The sequence below is a fragment of the Chiloscyllium plagiosum genome, unplaced genomic scaffold (genome assembly GCF_037043375.1).
Source record: "Chiloscyllium plagiosum isolate Xiang-an unplaced genomic scaffold, Cpla_swu_hap1 HiC_scaffold_17, whole genome shotgun sequence".
Lineage (NCBI taxonomy): Eukaryota > Metazoa > Chordata > Chondrichthyes > Orectolobiformes > Hemiscylliidae > Chiloscyllium > Chiloscyllium plagiosum.
The window spans coordinates 21,261,097-21,280,615 of NW_028270155.1; the positions used below are offsets into that span (position 1 = coordinate 21,261,097).

Here is a 19,519-nt window from a genome sequence, read left to right on the forward strand (position 1 = left end):
GGTGCTCTTGTGACTCGGCTAATGTTGTCTATCTCATATGCTGTAGGCAAGGATGCCCTGAGGCACGGTACATTGGTGAGACCGAGCAGAGGTTATGGCAACGGATGAATGGACACCGCACGACAATCAACAGACAGGAGTGTTCCCTCCCAGTTGGAGAACACTTCAGCAGTCTGGGACATTCGATCTCGAACCTTCAGGTGACCATCCTCCAAGCAGGACTACGGGACAGGCAACAACGCAAAGTGACTTAGCAGAGGCTGATAGCCAAGTTCAGTACCTATTGAGAATGCCCTCAACCGTGACCTTGGATTCATGTCACAGTACAAGTGACCCCACTACACTACACACATGCACGCACGTACACACATACACAAACTCCTAAAGACCCTTATACTCATGCAGACCTTTTTGCATATACAAGCTCTCTCTCATACGACCAGATATACATTTCCACACTCACACATGCACCCTCTCACAGACTTATACCCCTTTACACTCACATTCACCTACATACACATACAAACACTCTCTCACAGGCACTCATAACCCGCATGCACACACCCCACATGCACACATATATAAGTTTGTGGGGTGAATTGTACTTGCAGAATTACATTTTATTTTGCTCAAAAACTGCATGAATCCATGTAAGATTCTGTAAATTTTTTTTTTAGATTTGAATCAGTCTGAACACTGGGGCAAAGACAACCTCACACAGGGCACGTCAGACCTTCAATGTATTATCTGGGCCAACATAGCAACTATTGTTAAAGTTCACTTGAGAATGTAGTTTTAAGAAAGTTCTAGAATTTACATATGAAAGAACTGAAACCAACACGCCCATTCTAAAAGATGACAGACTTAACAAACAATCCAGATCTTTTTCTATGTGTAATTTCAGTTACATCACACTGTAAACTTTTGCTAGAAATTTTGTATCCTACTATCTTATAATCCACAACTCCCTGATGAAGGAGCAGCGCTCTGAAAGCTAGTACTTCCAAATAAACCTGTTGGACTATAACCTGGTGTTGCGATTTTTAACTTTGTACACCTCAGTCCAACATCTGCACCTCCAAATCTTAATTACTACTGTTATCAAATGCGGGTTGCCAATTGATGTGGCATTGAAAGACATGAAGGATCTGAAATTACACATACTAAAGATAGTTCCAGCCTTCAAAATTATGGAATAATGTATTGTGAAAGTCCACTGTCTGCTACTCTGTTCTCTGTGCTATGTTAACACTCTCCAGAAAGACTGGAGTGTCCTCTCCAAGGTGCAAGACTAGACAAAATGTCAGACATACTTCTTGACCTCCCCATTTAATGCCAAAAAATGCAAAGGTCAGTCCTCACAGGAACAGACTATTTGGCCCACTATGTGAATAGGTGGATTAACTACATTAGCAATCAGCATTGGATCAAATGCATAAATTCTCTCACCTTCAGATAAAATTTTGAATTAATCACAAACCTTATCAGAACATACCAACACACATTACTTACTTTGTGGTGGTTGCAGAAATGGAGAGAATTATTAAATTTACCGATAATCCATTCTAAAAGAAATAAGAGAAAGTATCTATAAGCCTATTTTCCAAGCAGCATTAAACAATCCCAATTATATAAACAATTTAGGCTGGATTCAACTCACTCCAATGAATGTGTAGGCAATTGTTTTCATTTTTTCACAGGAAGGGGGTGTGGGCGGAACAAGTGCAGAACACTGTTGCCTGTCTTTCAGTTACAGGCTTACAAGACTATGTCAAAGGCCAGGGACATTCAACTACATTACTGTGGGTGTGGAGTCACATCTAGGCCAGACCAGGTATTTCTGTAAAGGTGACCAGATGGGTTTTTAGGGCAAGGATAGATAGATAGAATAGTAAAGGAATTTGGGGTCATGGCAAGCGGGCAGATGAGTGGAGCTGAGTCCATGAGAAAATCAGCTATGATCTTATTGAATGGTGGAACAGGCTCGATGGGCCAGATGCCCTACTCCTGTTCCTATTTCTTCTGTCCTGGTGTTCTTACAATAAGTTTCGTGGTCACCATTATTGAGTCTAGCTTTCACTCCAAATTTGTTTTATTAATGAGATTTAAATCCCACAAAGTGCCAAGGTGTGAGGTCAACTCACATCCTGGAGAATTCACTTGGCTCTCTGATTACTCTTCCAATCAAATTACACTAAGGAACAATCTGTGCATTGCAAAATGCTTCCAAGAAATATATTGTAGGGTGTAATTTGCATAGATTAAATCATTTTCTTTGGCAAAAATAAAACCAAGTGAGAGAAACATTTGTTGTAAATGCAAACAGATTGTTTAACTAGGACAAAAAGAGAAATTGCTGAAAAACTTCAACCCTGTCTGAAGAAGGGTCACTAGACCCGAAACATAAACTCTACCTTCTCTCCACAGATGCTGCCACACCTGCTGAGTTTCTCCAGCAATTTCTGTTTTTATTTCATGTTTCGAGCCTCCGTAGTTCTTTGTTTTGCTTTATCCAATTGTTTGCTTGGCTACAAGCTGAAAATTAACAAGCCTCCAACCAAGACTTAAAAGTAGGATACCATGTGGTAAATCTTCCAACTGAAGCTTTGAAGCTGCACTGTTAACACCATTACTGATCTATTTCATTCAGCAAGGCACAGACGGAACTATGGTCCTAATCAGAAAAATGGAATAAAAAACTTTTTTTTAATTTGGTAGCACTGCTGCCTCATAGCGCCAGGGACCAATGACTGTCTGTGTGGAGTCTGCACATTCTCCCTGTGATTGCGTTGGCTACATCCAGGTGCTCTGGTTTCTTCCCACAGTCCAAAAATGTGCAGGCTAGGTGGATTGGACATGCTAATTTGCCCTGTAGTGTCCAGAGATGTGCAGGCTAGGTGAGTTCATGGTAAATGCAGGGATGGGGTGGTGGGGTTTGAATGGGATGCTCTTTGGAACATTGGTCAGACTCGATTAGGCCAAATTGCCTCCATGTGCACTGTAGAGATTCTATGATTCTATTCTTTCACTGGATATAGGTGTGGTTGGCTAAGCCAGCATTTATTGCCCATCCCACAGGCCCTTGAAAAGCTCATGATGGGCTGCCTTCTTGATCTACTGACATCCATGGTATGGAGAGTCAACCACAGTGCTGTTAGGGAGGGAGCTCCAGATTTTTGACTGAGCAACAGTGAACGCATATCAATAGCTTGAGTGGGAACCTTCAGTTTTCATGTAGCTGCTGCTCTTGAGGAGCAGCAGATCATAGGTTTGGAAAGTGCTGGCAAAAGATCCATGATAAGTTGTGACAGTGCATCTTGTAGATGATACGCAATTGTTGACACAGTGCCATTATGCAGGGAATGCAGAGTGAATCTGATAAATGGGATACCAACGAAGTGGACTGTTGTGGCCTGGGTGGTGTTGAGCTTCTTGAGTGTTGGAGCTGCAGCCATCCGGGCAAGTGGAGATTATTCCATTACATTCCTGGCTTGTACATTATAGATGGTGGTGAAGGTCTGGAGAGTCAGGAGGAAAGTTACTTGCTGCAGCATTTCCAGCCTCTGACCAACTCTTGCATATTTAGAAATATCAAATCAAGCTAAGCAAACTGTAAATAATAAATTGTACAAAATATAAAACTAAGACACTGCTTCTGTAGCTCTTCATTTTGAAAGTACAGTGATATACTTTCCCACTTAGGTCTTTCACATGGAGAATTTCATTTCTTCCTTCTGATCTAATCTTAGTACAGTAACTACAAGCATTAAAGGTAACAACACTCTTGCGATCTTTCGTAAAGAATTGCATATATTTAATATTAGCTGAGAGTATTAAATATCAAATAATTGTAAAGAAATTTGAGATAGCGTTTGGACTCACTTAAACATTCCTATCACACTGTTAATGCATATGGAACGCACCTTTATGCTACAATTAATTATCTACAGTACCTACAGCATTATAGAAGCTTGAGGACTTACAAAATATGCTATTGAAATAAATTATGAAACTCTAAATGTACCTGAATAGTTATTTGAAATACAAGTATGGACTGGTTGCATTATGATCCGTTGGAAAGTTAACATAATTACCTCAAAGTGTGCCAAGAGCAAAACATAGCGATGCATATGAGCCCAATTTCTGATACCTATGGATAAATGTTAACATTATCAGGATCATCATTCATTTGAAAATCTTGTAATTTGTGTAACGTTATATTAAATAACTACCACCCTAAACATTCCATGAACCTTCTTCTTGGGGCATCTTTGCCCTTTCTTAAAAAATCTGGGGTTTTGCCTCTCTAGGAAGTTACATGGTGAGGTGGGGAATATCTGTATAATGTACAACACCACAATCAAACAGATAAAAAGACCAGTGTGTTTTTTACTGTCCGCAAGTTTTTGTACATTGGAGTGCAATTATAGAAAGTCAAATAATTCTAAGTTTATAAACATTTGTTATTGCTCAAGTAAAACTTTTTTCTTCGCTTAATTATGTTAGAAAGAACATTTCCTGCAGTCATATGGCAGCATACACCTTGAGTATTGTTGAAAAATTATGCATTTTGTTGGAGCTTTTCATCTTGTACTCTTCAGGATAATTCACAAGAAATATTAATGTAAAAGGAAAACACCATTTATACTGCAGGAGAGGGGAGTTCATAGACAAATGGACTATGCTTGGTAGAGGCATTGCCATGGAGAATGTACCTGTTAATTGTAAACAATGTATCTTTTTTGGAAATTTTCTTTATTTCTGAGTTTGGATTGAATTAGGAAAGTAACTATTTTACAACCCATGGTTGATACCAAATTTCTACATTTTTCAAAAGCAAGTCACTGAAACTCATTGCAGGTTGTATTTACACTGATGTTTTATTCAACTTGTTTGTAGATTGGTTGGCACTAGTGACTGTGTACAGGTTGCTGATTGGTCTGTGGAATTGCAACTATGTTGTGGATATCAAAGGTCATCAGCCTGACAACATCTCACTGATTGATTCCTAACTTGTAGGTGTGAACAATGCAGAGACAGTAAAAACATCTGACATGTGAAGAAAGCTAATTATTTTCTCCATCTAAATGCTGCACAGGGTGGGCTTTAATGCGTAACTATGAGACCTTTCAGTTATTGATCAATTGTCTGTGCCTCATGCAAGACCTACAGAAAGAAAGAGAAGAACAGAAAATCTTAGCAAGCAAAATGATCATTGCAGCAAACCCTAAGGACTGGGATAATTGAACTGATATTCCAATTTTCCCCCTCTACCATAACACCAATTCCTTTGTGACTGCCTGTATATTTGTGTAAACAGGTTTTAGAAGGGGCCTATAGTTTTAACAGGTAGAGCTCCTGTTCGTAGTTCATAGTTAGATTAGATTCCCTATTGTATGAAAACAGGCCCTTCGGCCCAACAAGTCCACACAGACCCTCCAAAGAGTAACCTAGCCAGACGCATTCCCCAACTCTGACTAATACACCTAACATTATGGGCAACTTGGCATGGCTAATTCACCTAACCTGGACATCTTTGGATTGTGGGAGAAAACTGGAGCACCAAGAGGAAACCCACGCAGACACGGGGAGAATGTGCAAACTCCACACAGACAGTCACCCAAGGCTGGAATCAAACCCAGGTCCCTGGTACTGTGAGGCAGCAGTGCTAACCACTGAGCTACCATGCTGCCCCAAACAGTTATTTAACTGTGGTTAGAATCTATTTGTAAAACGTAGGTGTTATGAGATACAGATGTCTGGATCATGTTTTCTATTAAACTGGGTCTATCTAACAGGTGAATTGGGGACTTTACATACACTGATAAAACTTTTAACTTTTGTGATGCTTCTAGGTACTGCAGAATTTGATTTCCAATGGCTACATCAGTGAGGTGCAATATAGTGATGATTGATAGTTAACTGCCAAGTTAAATATGGCATATTGACTCTGTTTGGCTCCGAGCAATGAACCAGAGAATTTTGTTTTGTTCTACTGAAACAGGCTCAGTGTGTGTACATGTTCTTTCTGTCTGCAAAGAACAACTTGTGAAATTGCAAAAGAAAACATAAACATGGTATATGTTATGCAATATTAATAATAGAAGAGGATTTTTGCAGCAGAGAATGGTGGATGCTGGGCGAAAGTGAAGTCGGAGCGCAAAGCCGGCCGGGAAGGTAAGTGATAGTTATTTAAGAACTTACCTCGACGCCAACGGTCTTTTTGCAGCAGAGAACGGCAGGTGCTGGGCGGAAGTGAAGTCGAAGCACAAAGCCGGTTGGGAAGGTAAGTGATTGTTATTTGAGTGGGTATGTTCTAGACCCCAGGTCCTACAAAGTAGGGCCTCCTCTAACCTAAATTAAAAGTCCACAGACTTGCCCCAAAAAGAGGGTCCAAGGAAGTTCCTGTTGAGAGAAGAGAGAGTCTTTAGCTCAGGAGTCTTTGACAAAGAGGTTGAGTGAAGTGATTCCGCCAAAGTTGAAGAGGGTGAAGACATGACTGCCAAGCTGGTTCAGTGCGCTACGTGCTTGATGTGGGAGGTCAACGACTCTGGTGGGTCTGGCTCATATAAGTGTGGAAAGTGTGTGCACGTTCAGCTACTGACAGAGCATATTGCAGCACTGATGAGGACCTTAGGCTCATCCGAGAGAACGAGATCTTTCTGGACAAGACCTTCAGCGAGGTTATTACACCGACCATACCAGAAGAGAGCCGACGATGAGGAAGGCAGAGAGGAGACAGGTGCAAGAGACCCCGGGGGAAGTACCTGTCAGGAACAAGTTGAATCTTTTGGAAACAGTAGAGACAGATGACACTGCCAGTCCGCGAGGCGGTCAGGTCTGTCAATCAAAAGCTGGCGTGGAGGCAGAGTCGAGGAGTCAGGCATCGCACAGGGCCGTGGTAATAGGGGACTCCATAGTGAGAGAAACTGACCGGGGTTTTTGTGGCAGCAGGCGGGATGTAAGGATGGTGTGTGTTGCCTTCCTGATGCCAGGTTAAAGACATCACAGACAGAGTGCAGCAAATCCTCAAGGACGAAGATGAAGAGCCAGAGGTTGTGGTACATGCCGGCACAAATGATGACAGGAAGAAGAGGAGGAATATACTATAGCTGGACTTCAGAGAACTAGGAAGAAGGCTGAAAAGCAGGACGTCCAGGGTGGTTATCTCCGGTTTGCTTCCAGTTTCTCGGGCTGGTGAGGCCAGAAACAGGGAGATAATGGACTTGAACGTGTGGCTGGGGAACTGGTGCAGGAAGCAAGGATTTAAATTCTTGGATCACTGGGGTATGTTTTGTAGGAAGCATAAATTATACAAGAGAGACGGTTTGCACCTTAATAGGTTGGGGACCAGCATTCTGGCAGGTAGGTTTGCTACTGCAACACAGCTACGTTTAAACTAAGTAGCGGGGGGGAGGGGACAAACTGGATGTTTAAGAAGGAAATTGAAGGGAAAGTTAGAACAAGGGAAGTCAAGAAGGACAACTGTATCAATGAGGCAGAAAACTCAAAAAGAGATCATGCTGTAAGGTTGAGTGAAATAGGAGTTGATAGGAAGGGTGAGGGCAGTAACAAATTAAAAATACTATATACGAATGCACAAAGCAGGAGAAATAAGATGGATGAGTTTGAGGCTCTTTTGGAAATTGGCAGATACGATATTGTGGGGATAACTGAGATGTGGCTTCAAGTGGACAGGGCCTGGGAAATGAATATTCAAGGCTACACGAGCTATCGTAAGGACAGACTGACAGGCAGAGGAGGTGGGGTGGCCATGTTGGTAAGGGATGATATTCAGTCCCTTGCGCGAGGGGACCTAGAATCAGGGGATGTAGAGTCAGTATGGATAGACCTGAGAAATTCTAAGGGTAAATAGACCCTCTTGGGAGTTACTACAGGCCCCCAAACAGTAGTCTGGATGTAGTGTGTAAGTTGAATAAGGAGCTGAAATTGGCCTGTCGCAAAGATGTTACTACAGTTGTTATGGGGGATTTCAACATATAGGTAGACTGGGAGAATCAGGATGGTATTGGACCTCAAGAAAGAGACTTTGTGGAGTGCCTCCAAGATGGATTCTTTGAAAAGCTGGTGCTGGAGCCGACCAGGGAGAAGGCAATTCTGATCTGATATTGTGCAACGAACCAGAATTGGTCAGGGACCTCGAAGTGAAGGAGCCATTGGGAAGTAGTGACCATAATACAATAAGCTTCAATCTGCAATTTGAGGGGAAAAGGGTACCATCGGAAGTGACAATATTTCAGTTGAATAAAGGGAACTATGGAGCTATGAGGGAGGAGCTGGCCAAAGTTAAGTGGTGCAATACCTTAGCAGGGATGACAGTGGAGGAACAATGGCAGATATTTCTGTGTATAATGCAGAAGATGCAGGATCAGTTCATTCCAAAAAGGAAGAAAGATCCTAGGAGGAGGCATGGGTGGCCATGGCTGACGAGGGAACTTAAGAAACATATAAAGTTAAAAGAGAAAAAGTATAACATAGCAAAGATAAGTGGGAAAACGGAGGACTGGGAAGCTTTTAAAGAACAACAGAGGATTACTAAGAACGAAATACGCAGAGAAAAACTGAGGTACGAAGGTAGACTGGCCAAAAATATAAAGGAGGATAGTAAAAGCTTTTTTAGGTATGTGAAAGGCAAAAAAATGGTTAAGCCTAAAATTGGGCCCTTGAGACAGAAACCGGGCAATATATTACGGGGAACAAAGAAATGGCAGAAGACTTGAATTGGTACTTCAGATCTGTGTTCACTGGGGAAGACACAAGCAATCTCCCTGAGGTAACAGTGGCTGAAGGACCTGAACTTAAGGGAATTTATATTTGCCAGGAATTGGTGTTGGAGAGAATGTTAGGTCTGAAGGTTGATCAGACCCCGGGGCCTGATGGTCTACATCCCAGGGTACTGAAGGAGGTGGTTCGAAAAATCGTGGATGCGTTGGTGATTATTTTCCAGAGTTCGTTGGATTCGGGATCAGTTCCTGCGGATTGGAGGGTGGCTAATCTTGTACCACTTATTAAGAAAGGTGGGAGAGAGAAAGCAGGAAATTATAGACCAGTTAGTCTGACTTCAGTGGTGGGAAAGATGCTGGAGTCAATTATAAAGGATGAAATTACGACACATCTGGATAGTAGTAACAGGATAGGTCAGAGTCAGCATGGATTTATGAAGGGGAAATCATGCTTGACTAATCTTCTAGAATTTTTTGAGGATGTAACTCTGAAGATGGACGAGGGAGATCCAGTAGATGTAGTGTACCTGGACTTTCAGAAAGCCTTTGATAAAGTCCCACATAGGAGGTTAGTGAGCACAATTAGGGAGCATGGTATTGGGGGCAAAGTACTAACTTGGATTGAAAGTTGGTTGGCTGACAGGAAACAAAGAGTAGTGATAAACGGCTCCATTTCAATGGCAGGTAGTGACCAGTGGGGGACCGCAGGGATCAGTGCTGGGACCGCAGCTTTTTACAATATATATTAATGATATAGAAGATGGTATTAGTAATAACATTTGCAAATTTGTTGATGATACTAAGCTGGGTGGCAGGGTGAAATGTGAGGAGGATGTTAGGAGATTACAGGGTGACCTGGACAGGTCAGATGCATGGCAGATACAGTTTAATGTGGATAAATGTATGGATATCCACTTTGGTGGCAAGAACAGGAAGACAGATTACTACCTAAATGGAATCAATTTAGGTAAAGGGGAGGTACAAAGAGATCTGTACACCAGTCAATGAAGGTAAGCATGCAGGTACAGCAGATAGTGAAGAAAGCTAATAGCATGCTGGCCTTCATAACAAGAGGGATTGAGTATATGTGGGAGATAAGAAATGTTTTTGCAGGTGGGGTGGGGTGGGGTGTTAATTCTTGTGGCATGTAGCATGTAGAATACTTAAGACTAAGATTTTAATGAATATAGAGGGTCTTTTAAAGAAAATAGTTTTAAGCTAGGAAATAACTTTAAAGGGTTGTAGCTGACCACAAAAAGAAGCAGCAAGGGCATTTCACAATAAAGCTTATAGTATGATAAGAGAAACTGGATAAAAGAACAAGCTGTAACAAACAAGGAACAAAGAATGCAGACAAGGACAGCAGGATGGCCAGATAAGAAAATAACTAACAAGTGAGGTAATCGGCTTATGATAGGATGGGAAAAGGGAGGTGTGATTCCGCAAATTGTAAATTAAATAAGAATGCTAACAGGCTCTGTTTTCGCGCGCATTTCTGCTTGATCGCAGAAGTGTCCGGTCCTTGCAAGGCTGTAATAAATTGTTCTCGTTTCCAAGGCTTTGACTCAGGCTGATTTGTGAGTGAGTTCTGTTTCTCACAATATAGAAGCAAAGAGGTTCTTCTGCAGCTGTACAGGGATCTGGTGAGACCACACCTGGAGTATTGTGTGCAGTCTGGTCTCCAAATTTGAGGAAAGACATTCTGGATATTGAGGGAGTGCAGCATAGGTTCACGAGGTAAATTCCTGGAATGGCAGGACTACCTTACGCTGAAAGACTGGAGCGACTGGGCTTGTATACCCTTGAGTTTAGAAGACTGAGGGGGGATCTGATTGAGACATATAAGATTATTAAAGGATTGGACACTCTGGAGGCAGGAAACATGTTCCCACTGATGGGTGAGTGCCGAAGCAGAGGACACAGCTTAAAAATACAGGGTCGACCATTTAGGACAGAGATGAGGAGAAACTTCCTCACCCAGAGAGTGGTGTCTGTGTGGAATGCTCTGCCCAGAGGGCAGTGGAGGCCCAGTCTCTGGATTCATTTAAGAAACAGTTGGATAGAGCTCTCAAGAATAGTGGAATCAAGGGTTATGGAGATAAGGAAGAAACGGGATACTGATTAAGGATGATCAGCCATGATCATATTGAATGGTGGTGCAGGCTCGAAGGGCAGAATGGTCTACTCCTGCACCTATTGTCTACTGTCTATAATTATTGCAATTCCAATTAAAAGATAATACTGTGCATAATTGCTTAATTTGATTTAAGTCTACAATCTTTAGTTTCATGCTACAACTGGACTAAAATAATCTTTAACAAATGTTACTATACATGGGCCACACAATGGGTCTGACTGAAAATTGTAAATAAGTTGCCAAAACATTCAAAATTATCAGTAAATGTTACTATCCATGAAATTACTGTGTTTTGAATGTTGTGAGTATGGGCTGATGGATATGGTAAAGTAGCTATTGTTCTAATGGATAATATGGCTGCTCTCTGATTACAGAGACATGACTGGGTCATTATGCCTCAGGTGAGGGGAGAGATTGAGAAGGAGAGTCCTTCATGGTAACCTCAGCCATTGCAGAAATAAAGTCCATGCTGTTGGTGTTACTCTGCATCACAAACCAGCTATCTAACCAACTGAGCCAATAACCCCTGGCTGAATATTGCAAACAGATGAAGTTATACGTGTTTGTTATGATCGACCCCCACCTTTTTGGAATATATGGTCGTTATGCCAAGTTTCACTGCAATCTCACTGCAGACAGAAAGAACACACACACATATTGTGCTTTTATACCTCAACTAAACATCTCGGGATGAACCCTTTGGTTAAATGGAGCAAGCCTACATAATTTACACAAAGCCTGGAGCTAACTATCATCTGTTTTGGGCATTCTTCATGGCAACTTCACTATCATTCAGAATCCAGTTGCCAACAAGTCAGCACGTTCCTCTAATATAACAGAAAATGGTGTTTCCCTTTGATATTTCTTGCTCATTGCCCTGATGAGCGCAAGACACAAAGCTTTGACAAAGTGGATCATTTTCAGCAGTACTCAAATTGTAGCAGTGCTGAAATTCAAAAGCAAATTTATGGTAGATAATGGATTCAATCCGTCTCATACTAAAGCAGTCATTCTACCTGTTCCTGCACTTCTACCATCAAAGGCGTTCATAGCACAAAAAGAAATGCTTTTCCTCAACAGAAATTAAACCACAGTGCAGTATAGTAGGGTAGCACAGTGGCTAAGTGGTTAGCACTGTTGCCTTGCAGCACCAGGGACCCAGGTTTGATTCTAGCCTCGGGTTTGCACATTCTCCCCATGTCTGAGTGGGATTCCTCCGGGTGCTCCAGTTTCCTCCCACAGTCCAAAGTCATGCAAGTTAGGTAAATTGGCCATGCTTACTTGCCCACAGTGTACAGGGATGTGTAGGCTAGGTGGATTAGTCAAGGGAACTGTAGATTAATAGGGCAGGGGAATGGGTTTGGGTGGGATAGTCTTTGGAGGATCAGTGTGGACTTGTTGGGCCAAAATGGCCTGTTTCCACACTGTGGGGATTCCATGATTCTCTCTGAAAATAATTATTTACAGTTACTAACTAACTGGTTACTGAAGCAAAATAGATCAGATATGTATTAACCAGATCACAAGGATGAAGTAATGGCAAGAGCGAATATTGCTCTACTATTTATGCTGCCCTTAAACTCATCTGACATTTGAGGATTAGTGTGAGTTAACAGACAGCATTGGATTATAAAGACCCTTTGCACCAACTTTCTCTCCTGGGAGTTCTAAGTGCACATCCTTTTGATTTGAATATTGGATGGAAGCAATTATCCTGTTGATTCCTGAATAGCATTAAACCCAGTATGTAGCCTTGACGAACTTGCACAACTTTACATTGCAACATTTGTTAAAGATTACTGTCGTCTGGCTCCAGTTGCAGCATGAAACCAATGGTTGCAGTCCTAAATTTAGCAATTATATGCATTATTACCTTTCAATTGGAATTACAATAATTATAATTAAAAGCATCCTCTCCCATTAAAATTGCAAAACTCATACTGTGTTAACTTTATCTTTTACATGTCTACAAGGCAATATAAGTTTGTAGCTTTTGTCACCTGGAGATGCTTTCAAGTGAAAAAGAACAGAAAAAGTGCATCAGATGATTGCAGTTACTCTGTACGTTTTGAATCTCTGAAGCTGGGACCACTTGACAATGACACAAGATGTGCAGTACAATTGCTCGTTCGATCTTAATGTTGGAAAATGAATGACACTCCCATCAGACACAGCAAAACATGAACATGCATGATATTGCTATGACATTTCATACTCATCTATTGTAATTTTACAAATGAATTTTAGGTGATAAATAGCTATATACGTTTTCTTTAGAAACTTTTCCTGTAACCCGTCTCCCTAACATCATTCATTGCTGTAAACTGTGCGCATCGTTGAAGAGACATGACAAACAATGAAGTTGTAAGCTTTTTATAATCTGGCAAGTATTACAGGTACCATCACTGTGAGGCACTCCCTCCAGAAAAATGGTAGTCCTTACAAATGAACAATACTCCTGTTCTGCCAAAAGACAAAGTGCCAATCTGCAAAGCCACGTCTACAGAGGTTAACAAAATTGAGCATTTGGAGACAACACAAAATGTGTTCTCGTCAGGTCATCTATCCACACTCACCATCAATCCACTTCCTGGCAACAGTCTGCAAACTCCAGGAGAAGTAAGCAGGGCAGTGACAGACCCATGGTACGTGATGTTGTATAGGGGTTCTGAAAAGGTTAATGCTAGGAATGCCTTGAGAACCCTCCACTCTGAAGATGTCATTATGGGCTTCTTGGAAAAAAACTGCTTTAGACGTCGTCTGAGTAAGATTTACATTCTGAGTTTATTGCATAAACTCCGTAATAATGTCCAATATGTATATAATTAAAGAAAAAACAATTTTGTTACCATAAGAATGATCTCTTAATCCACGAAGAAGCAGCTCATTTCTCTCATGTCCCTCAATCTCAATTTCTCCAACATATTGACCCCACTGCTCATAATGTGTCTGCTGCTGATTGTACCTGAGAAACACAACATAAATGGGCATTGTAAAACATACACCAATAAAAGTGACACAATTAATCTCAGTGCTTTGAGGGACCAGGTTTTCAATTGCAGAGGTGCACCCACAATTTTATTTGGAGGCAGAATTATGCAGAGTGAGTGCTTTTTGACAGACAAGGGAAGTAAATAGTTATCGAAGCCAAATAGCCAAGTGGAACTGAGATGACAATCAGATCAGCCACGATCTCATGAACTGTGCAGCAGCTGCAAAGGACTGAATGTTCCTTCCTGCTCCAAAGTCCTATTTTCCTCTGCCAACTCCATAAATCTTTCTGCTGTGCTGCTTCTGAAGGCAATATGTTAATTAACAGAAGTAAAAATGTAAACAATTGATGTTGGAAATCTAATGTCATGCCCTAGAGGGTATGAAGATACAACTGCCTTGTTTTCAAAATGGATGCTGATGAACTGTTATATGATGGCTGCTAAAAGGACTTGTGCAACTTCTACAAAAGCTATCAAACTTCTGGTAAGTTCTGAATTGAATCACAATGGACAGAGTTCTCCTCTTTGAACGAACATGCTTAACCAGTAGTCCATTGTGGAATTTACTACTGTCATTTTAAATACCAGAATCAATGGACTCCTATACACTATCTCCAGATTTTCATTGTAATTAAAGAAAGTTGATGAGACCATAAGTGTGAAAGACATTTACCTCCTATTGAATAATCATGGGTCATTGACTATTTGATTGAAACTGGTCTCCTGGTACGGAAATCCTATCTTTCTAAACGTCGGAAAAGATCTGGAACAGTCTACAGATAAAGTCACCAGACTGCAGACTGTTGTCTCATTACAGAGAGAGAATTGGTGGTAGTTTAACCTGAGGGTCACAAAGCCTCAGGCAATGGAAGAGGTTGAGAAGGTGAGTGCTTCACAGTAATTTCAGTTGGTGTTGGAAATAAGACCATGCTGTCGGAGTCACTCTCCATCCAGCCAACGGAGCTAACTGCCCCCCATCTCCAGAATAAAACCAACAGTTGCAGAGAAAGTTAAAAATCACACAACACCAGGTTATAGTCCAACAGACAACAGATTTAATTGGAAGCACACTAGCTTTCGGAGCGCTGCTTCTTCATCAGGTGGTTGTGAAAAAGTGGCGCTCCGAAAGCTAGTGTGTTTCCAATTAAACCTGTTGCCTGTTGGACTATAACCTGGTGTTGTGCGATTTTTAACTTTGTACAACCCAGTCCAACACTGACATCTCCAAATCGTTGCAAAGAAAGGCTGTGCTACTTACTTCTTTCAAGAAATGAAAGGCTTCAATGTCTTTTTAAAAGCCTCCCTTCCTGATTCCAAAGCTCTGAGCTCATCTGTAAAGAGGTTCAACTTCCTTATATCACAGCCATGACTGCCTATCGATGCGACCTGTTGAACAGTCTTCTTTTGGAAGCAACCCTGCAGTTTATGTGGAAATCCAAATGTAACTATCTCAACTTACTGGAAAGGGCAAGTGTAGAAAAATATTTCTTTTTTTTTACTGAATCTGCAAAAATACTCGAACTGTTTACTACATTTTTTAACACTTACAAAGTTGTACTACTGTTTTTGGCTGCATTTTTCCTGAGTGTTTGTTAGATGGCTAAAGCAGCTCACAGATGTTTTTGGGATGAATGAGTGATTACATTATTGTCTTTGATTAAACACATAAAAATCCACTGTTTCTTTTGCTTTACACTAACCACACTCTAACTGGGATTTAGAAACACACACATTTGTCTTTTAAAAAATATACCACACTGATTACAGATCAAACAGGAAGGAATTGGGGATTTCAGTTTATCTTCCCTCCTCTGTCTAACATTAAACTAAGGACTCAAAGTATTGCAAATCTTCTATGTTGGATGCATGCATGTACAAACCATACTGGAAGGGATAATACATATCTGCATATTCAGTTGTTTGAGAAATAAGAACATGTAGGTGCATGTATGTTGTATGTTAACTGGTTCTCAATTAAGAGGATCAATTGGTGGTGAGACAGGAAGGTTGAGCTTGGGCCTGCCCACCCAGAAATTACATTGGGTGGAGGTGAAAAGATTTCAGGGTTCTGACACACCACCATCTTGCCTAATGATATTTCCTTCCCAAATTCAGGCCTCAAAAACATTCCACCCAAAGGACTCCGCAGCTTGAAATGATCAAACCGGACAAGGAAAAAAATAAGTCAAGTCTCAGCCATTTTTACTGTTGATGTGTTTCCATTAAAAACTGGAAAAATGCATTTCTACACTAGAATAAAGAACTAATTGTTTCATTACGATTGGATGCAATCACAGTGCATGTTGGCAGTACAGTTCAGAAACCAGTGACCTGTGGTAACCTCACAATATCTCAGAGGCACTATTTGTTATTGGTCTTGCTTGAGAGATTGCTTGGTCCAGATCCCTCACTTCCTTCAATTATTACATCGTCAGGAGTCACATGACACCAGGTTATAGTCCAACAGGTTTATTTGAAATCACACAAGCTATTGAAGTACAGACCCTTCTTTAGGTGCAGTGTTTAATTACAGTGCAGAATTAGATAATGTGTGTAAGGTCACAGCTTAATATCTCGCACCAATGATAGCAGGAACAGCTTGACCCTGCTTATTCAACAGGAACCACGCTTCTGGATCAGGCATTACTTTTAATACTTAGAATCATAGAACCCTATAGTGCGGAAACAGGCTATTCAGCCCATCAAGTCCACACTGACCTGCCGAAGATCATCCTACCTAGACACACCCTACCTCTGTAACGCTACATTTTGTCATGGCTAATCCATCTAGCCTACACATTCCAGGACACTACGGGCAATTTAACATGACCAATCCACCTAACCTAAGCAGTCAAAAAGGAGATGTGACTGAAATTGACCAAGTCCTTCTTTAAATGCATAACATGTGCTCCAATGACATCCTCAGAGCTAACTGCTGTTTGGATTTAAAGATGGAGCTATTAAAGAGCTTTAAAAGCAAACAAAAATACCTTAGAAACAACAATGAAATCGTACTAAATGTATCTAGGAATCGGATTTGCATCCAGCCAATTAAAACACAGATGTGAGAAAATTAGTGTGAAAGTATGCCAACTGTAAACTAGTGAAAGATTGTCGTTAAGAAATATGTAAAAAAAAATTCTCTTTGTCTGGACTAGAGAAAGTTACAGGGAAGTGGATTTTTAAAAAAAATAAGGATTTTTGGCAAGGCAAACATATCAAGGCTATTTTAGTGGCAGATTTAGAATCATGAACAGAAAAACAACAGCAAGTATAAGAATATTGGAAACACAAATAAATTAACAGAGTTCCTTGATATTGCCAACCATCTCAGTCCACTGCTATGCTGCTCATTTTGTTGAGTGTGTGGCATCCTTTGCTAAATTTCAAACTCCTAAACTTCAACCAGTGAGCAGCATCTGTTAGCTTCACTGTAAAGTAAATGAGGTCAGGGAGAGAAGAAGACCTCCCACTCCTCAAAACAGAATGGGAATTGGAAGGGTTTATGGGTACTTGTGCAATGTTAAAACCGGCTGCTCATTTTGCAAAAAAAAACAAGTTATCACTCTATCATGTATACATAGAAGAACCTGAAGAATTGCTGGCAGTATCTGTAGAGAGAGAAACAGAGCTAATGTGTTGAGTCCAACAACTTATTTGGAACTCGCATATTCCTTCAAGCATTCCGAAGCTAGACTCCAAAGTTCTTCATCTGACCGCATCATAATTTCATCCTATTCCTTTCTCTCTCATCTCAGCTCTGGTTCAGTTGTTAACACTTTTCCTTCTAAATTGTATGGTCAGGTTCAAGTCTCACTGCAAAAACTAAGAGAAACTGAGAATTGTAGACGCTGGAGATCAGAGTTCAGAGTGTGGTGCTGGAACAGCACAGCAGATCAGGCAGTAGCCGAGGAGCAGGAAAATCGATGCTTTGGGTATAAGCCCTTCATCAGGAATGAGGTTTGTGAGCTGAGGGGGTGGAGAGATAAATGGGAGAGGAGTGGGGCTGGAGGGGAGATAGCTGAGAGTACGATAGATTGATGGAGGTAGGAACAATGGTGATAAGTTGGAGAGGAGGGTGGAGTGGATAGGTGGGAAGGAAGTTGGACAGGTAGGACAGGTCATGAGGGTTGAGCCAAGTTGGAAGATTGGAACTGGGATAAGGTGGGGGGAGGAAAAATGAAAACCTGGTGAAGCCCACATTGATGCTGTGTGGTTGGAGGGTCCTGAGGCAGAAGATGAGGCGTTCTTCCTCCAGGCGTCACTCAGGTGGTTAGGGAGGGGCAATAAAGGAGGCCCAGGACCTGCATATCCTTGGTGGAGTGGGAGCGGGAGTTGAAATGTTTGGTCACAGGACGGTGGGGTAGGTTGGTGCGGGTGGCCTGGAGATGTTCTCTGAAGTGCTCTGCAAGTAGGTGTCCTGTCTCCCCAGTGTAAAGGAGCACCAGGAGCAACAGATACAGTAAATGATATGTGTGGAAGTGCAAGTAAAACTCTGATGAATGTGGAAGGCTCCTTTGGGGCTTTGGACAGAGGTGAGGGCAAAAATTAACACTAACCCTGCAGTGCAGTACTGAGGAAGCCCTGTTGAGGATAAATTGGCTGCCACATTTCTTACACTAAAGACTGAATACAATTCAAAAAGTATTTCATTGACTGTAAAGAACGGGGGGGGGGGGTATTGGTGGTAATGTTACTGGACTAGTAATGCAGAATCTCAGGGTAATATTCTGGGAATACCGGTTTGAATCCCAACATGGCAGATGGTGAAATTTGAAATCCAATAAAAAGCAAGCTGAAAAAGGACGCCATAAGTATTATAAGAAGTTGGTCAATTGAGTCTGCTCTGCCATTCAATAGGCATACCAGGGCATCAATTGAAGATAAGAGGCACAAGGTTTAGAGGGAATTAAAGGAGAATCTTTTTTATTCAGAGGGAGGTGAATATCTGGAACTTAATGCCTGAAAGGGTGGTAGTGGCAGAAACTGTTACAAGTAGCATGATCCAAGCGCTGGGAAATAGGATCTGGATTTGATAACCAGCCAAAGTGCATCTTCCAGTGATGTAATTCCCAAAGTGATCATGATTGATTTCATAATCCTCAGCTCGACCTTCCTGTCATACCCTCATGACATTTGTTAAATTTTAAATATGGTATATTGACTCTGATTGGCTCAGAGCAATCAACCAGAGGAACTTGTTTTGTTAAACTGAAACAGGCACAGTGTGTGTACATGTTCTTTCTGATGCAAAGAACAACTTGCAAGATTGCAAAAGAAAACATAAACATGGTTCAGGTTATGTAATATTAATAATAGAAGAGGATTCATAGAATCATAGAGTGAGAGAGATATACAGCATGGAAACAGACCCTTCGGTCTGACTCGTCCATGCCGACCAGATATCCCAACCCAATCGAGTCCCACCTGCCAGCACCCGGCCCATATTCCTCCAAACCCTTCCTATTCATATACCCATCCAAATGCCACTTAAATGTTGCAATTGCACTAGCCTCCACCACTTCCTCTGGCAGCCCATTCGACACAGTCACCATCCTCTGCGTGAAAAGGTTGCCTCTTAGGTCTCTTTTATATCTTTCCTCCCTCACCATAAACCTATGCCCTCTAGTTCTGGACTCCCCCAC

At 41.4% G+C, this 19,519-nt stretch overlaps 1 protein-coding gene across 3 annotated transcripts in view; it reads right to left on the reverse strand.

The window, feature by feature from the left end:
• The window catches only part of LOC122558251 (uncharacterized), a 183,007-nt gene that overhangs the window by 85,682 nt on the left and 77,806 nt on the right, over positions 1–19,519 (reverse strand). For all 3 annotated transcript variants that reach the window (XM_087995736.1, XM_043706624.2, XM_087995734.1), the window contains exons 6-8: positions 13,731–13,846; positions 4,095–4,150; positions 1,513–1,565 (exon numbers count right to left, since the gene is read on the reverse strand). In XM_087995736.1, coding sequence (XP_087851862.1) covers positions 1,513–1,565; positions 4,095–4,150; positions 13,731–13,846 — 225 coding nt within the window. The remainder of the gene's footprint in view (positions 1–1,512; positions 1,566–4,094; positions 4,151–13,730; positions 13,847–19,519) is intronic.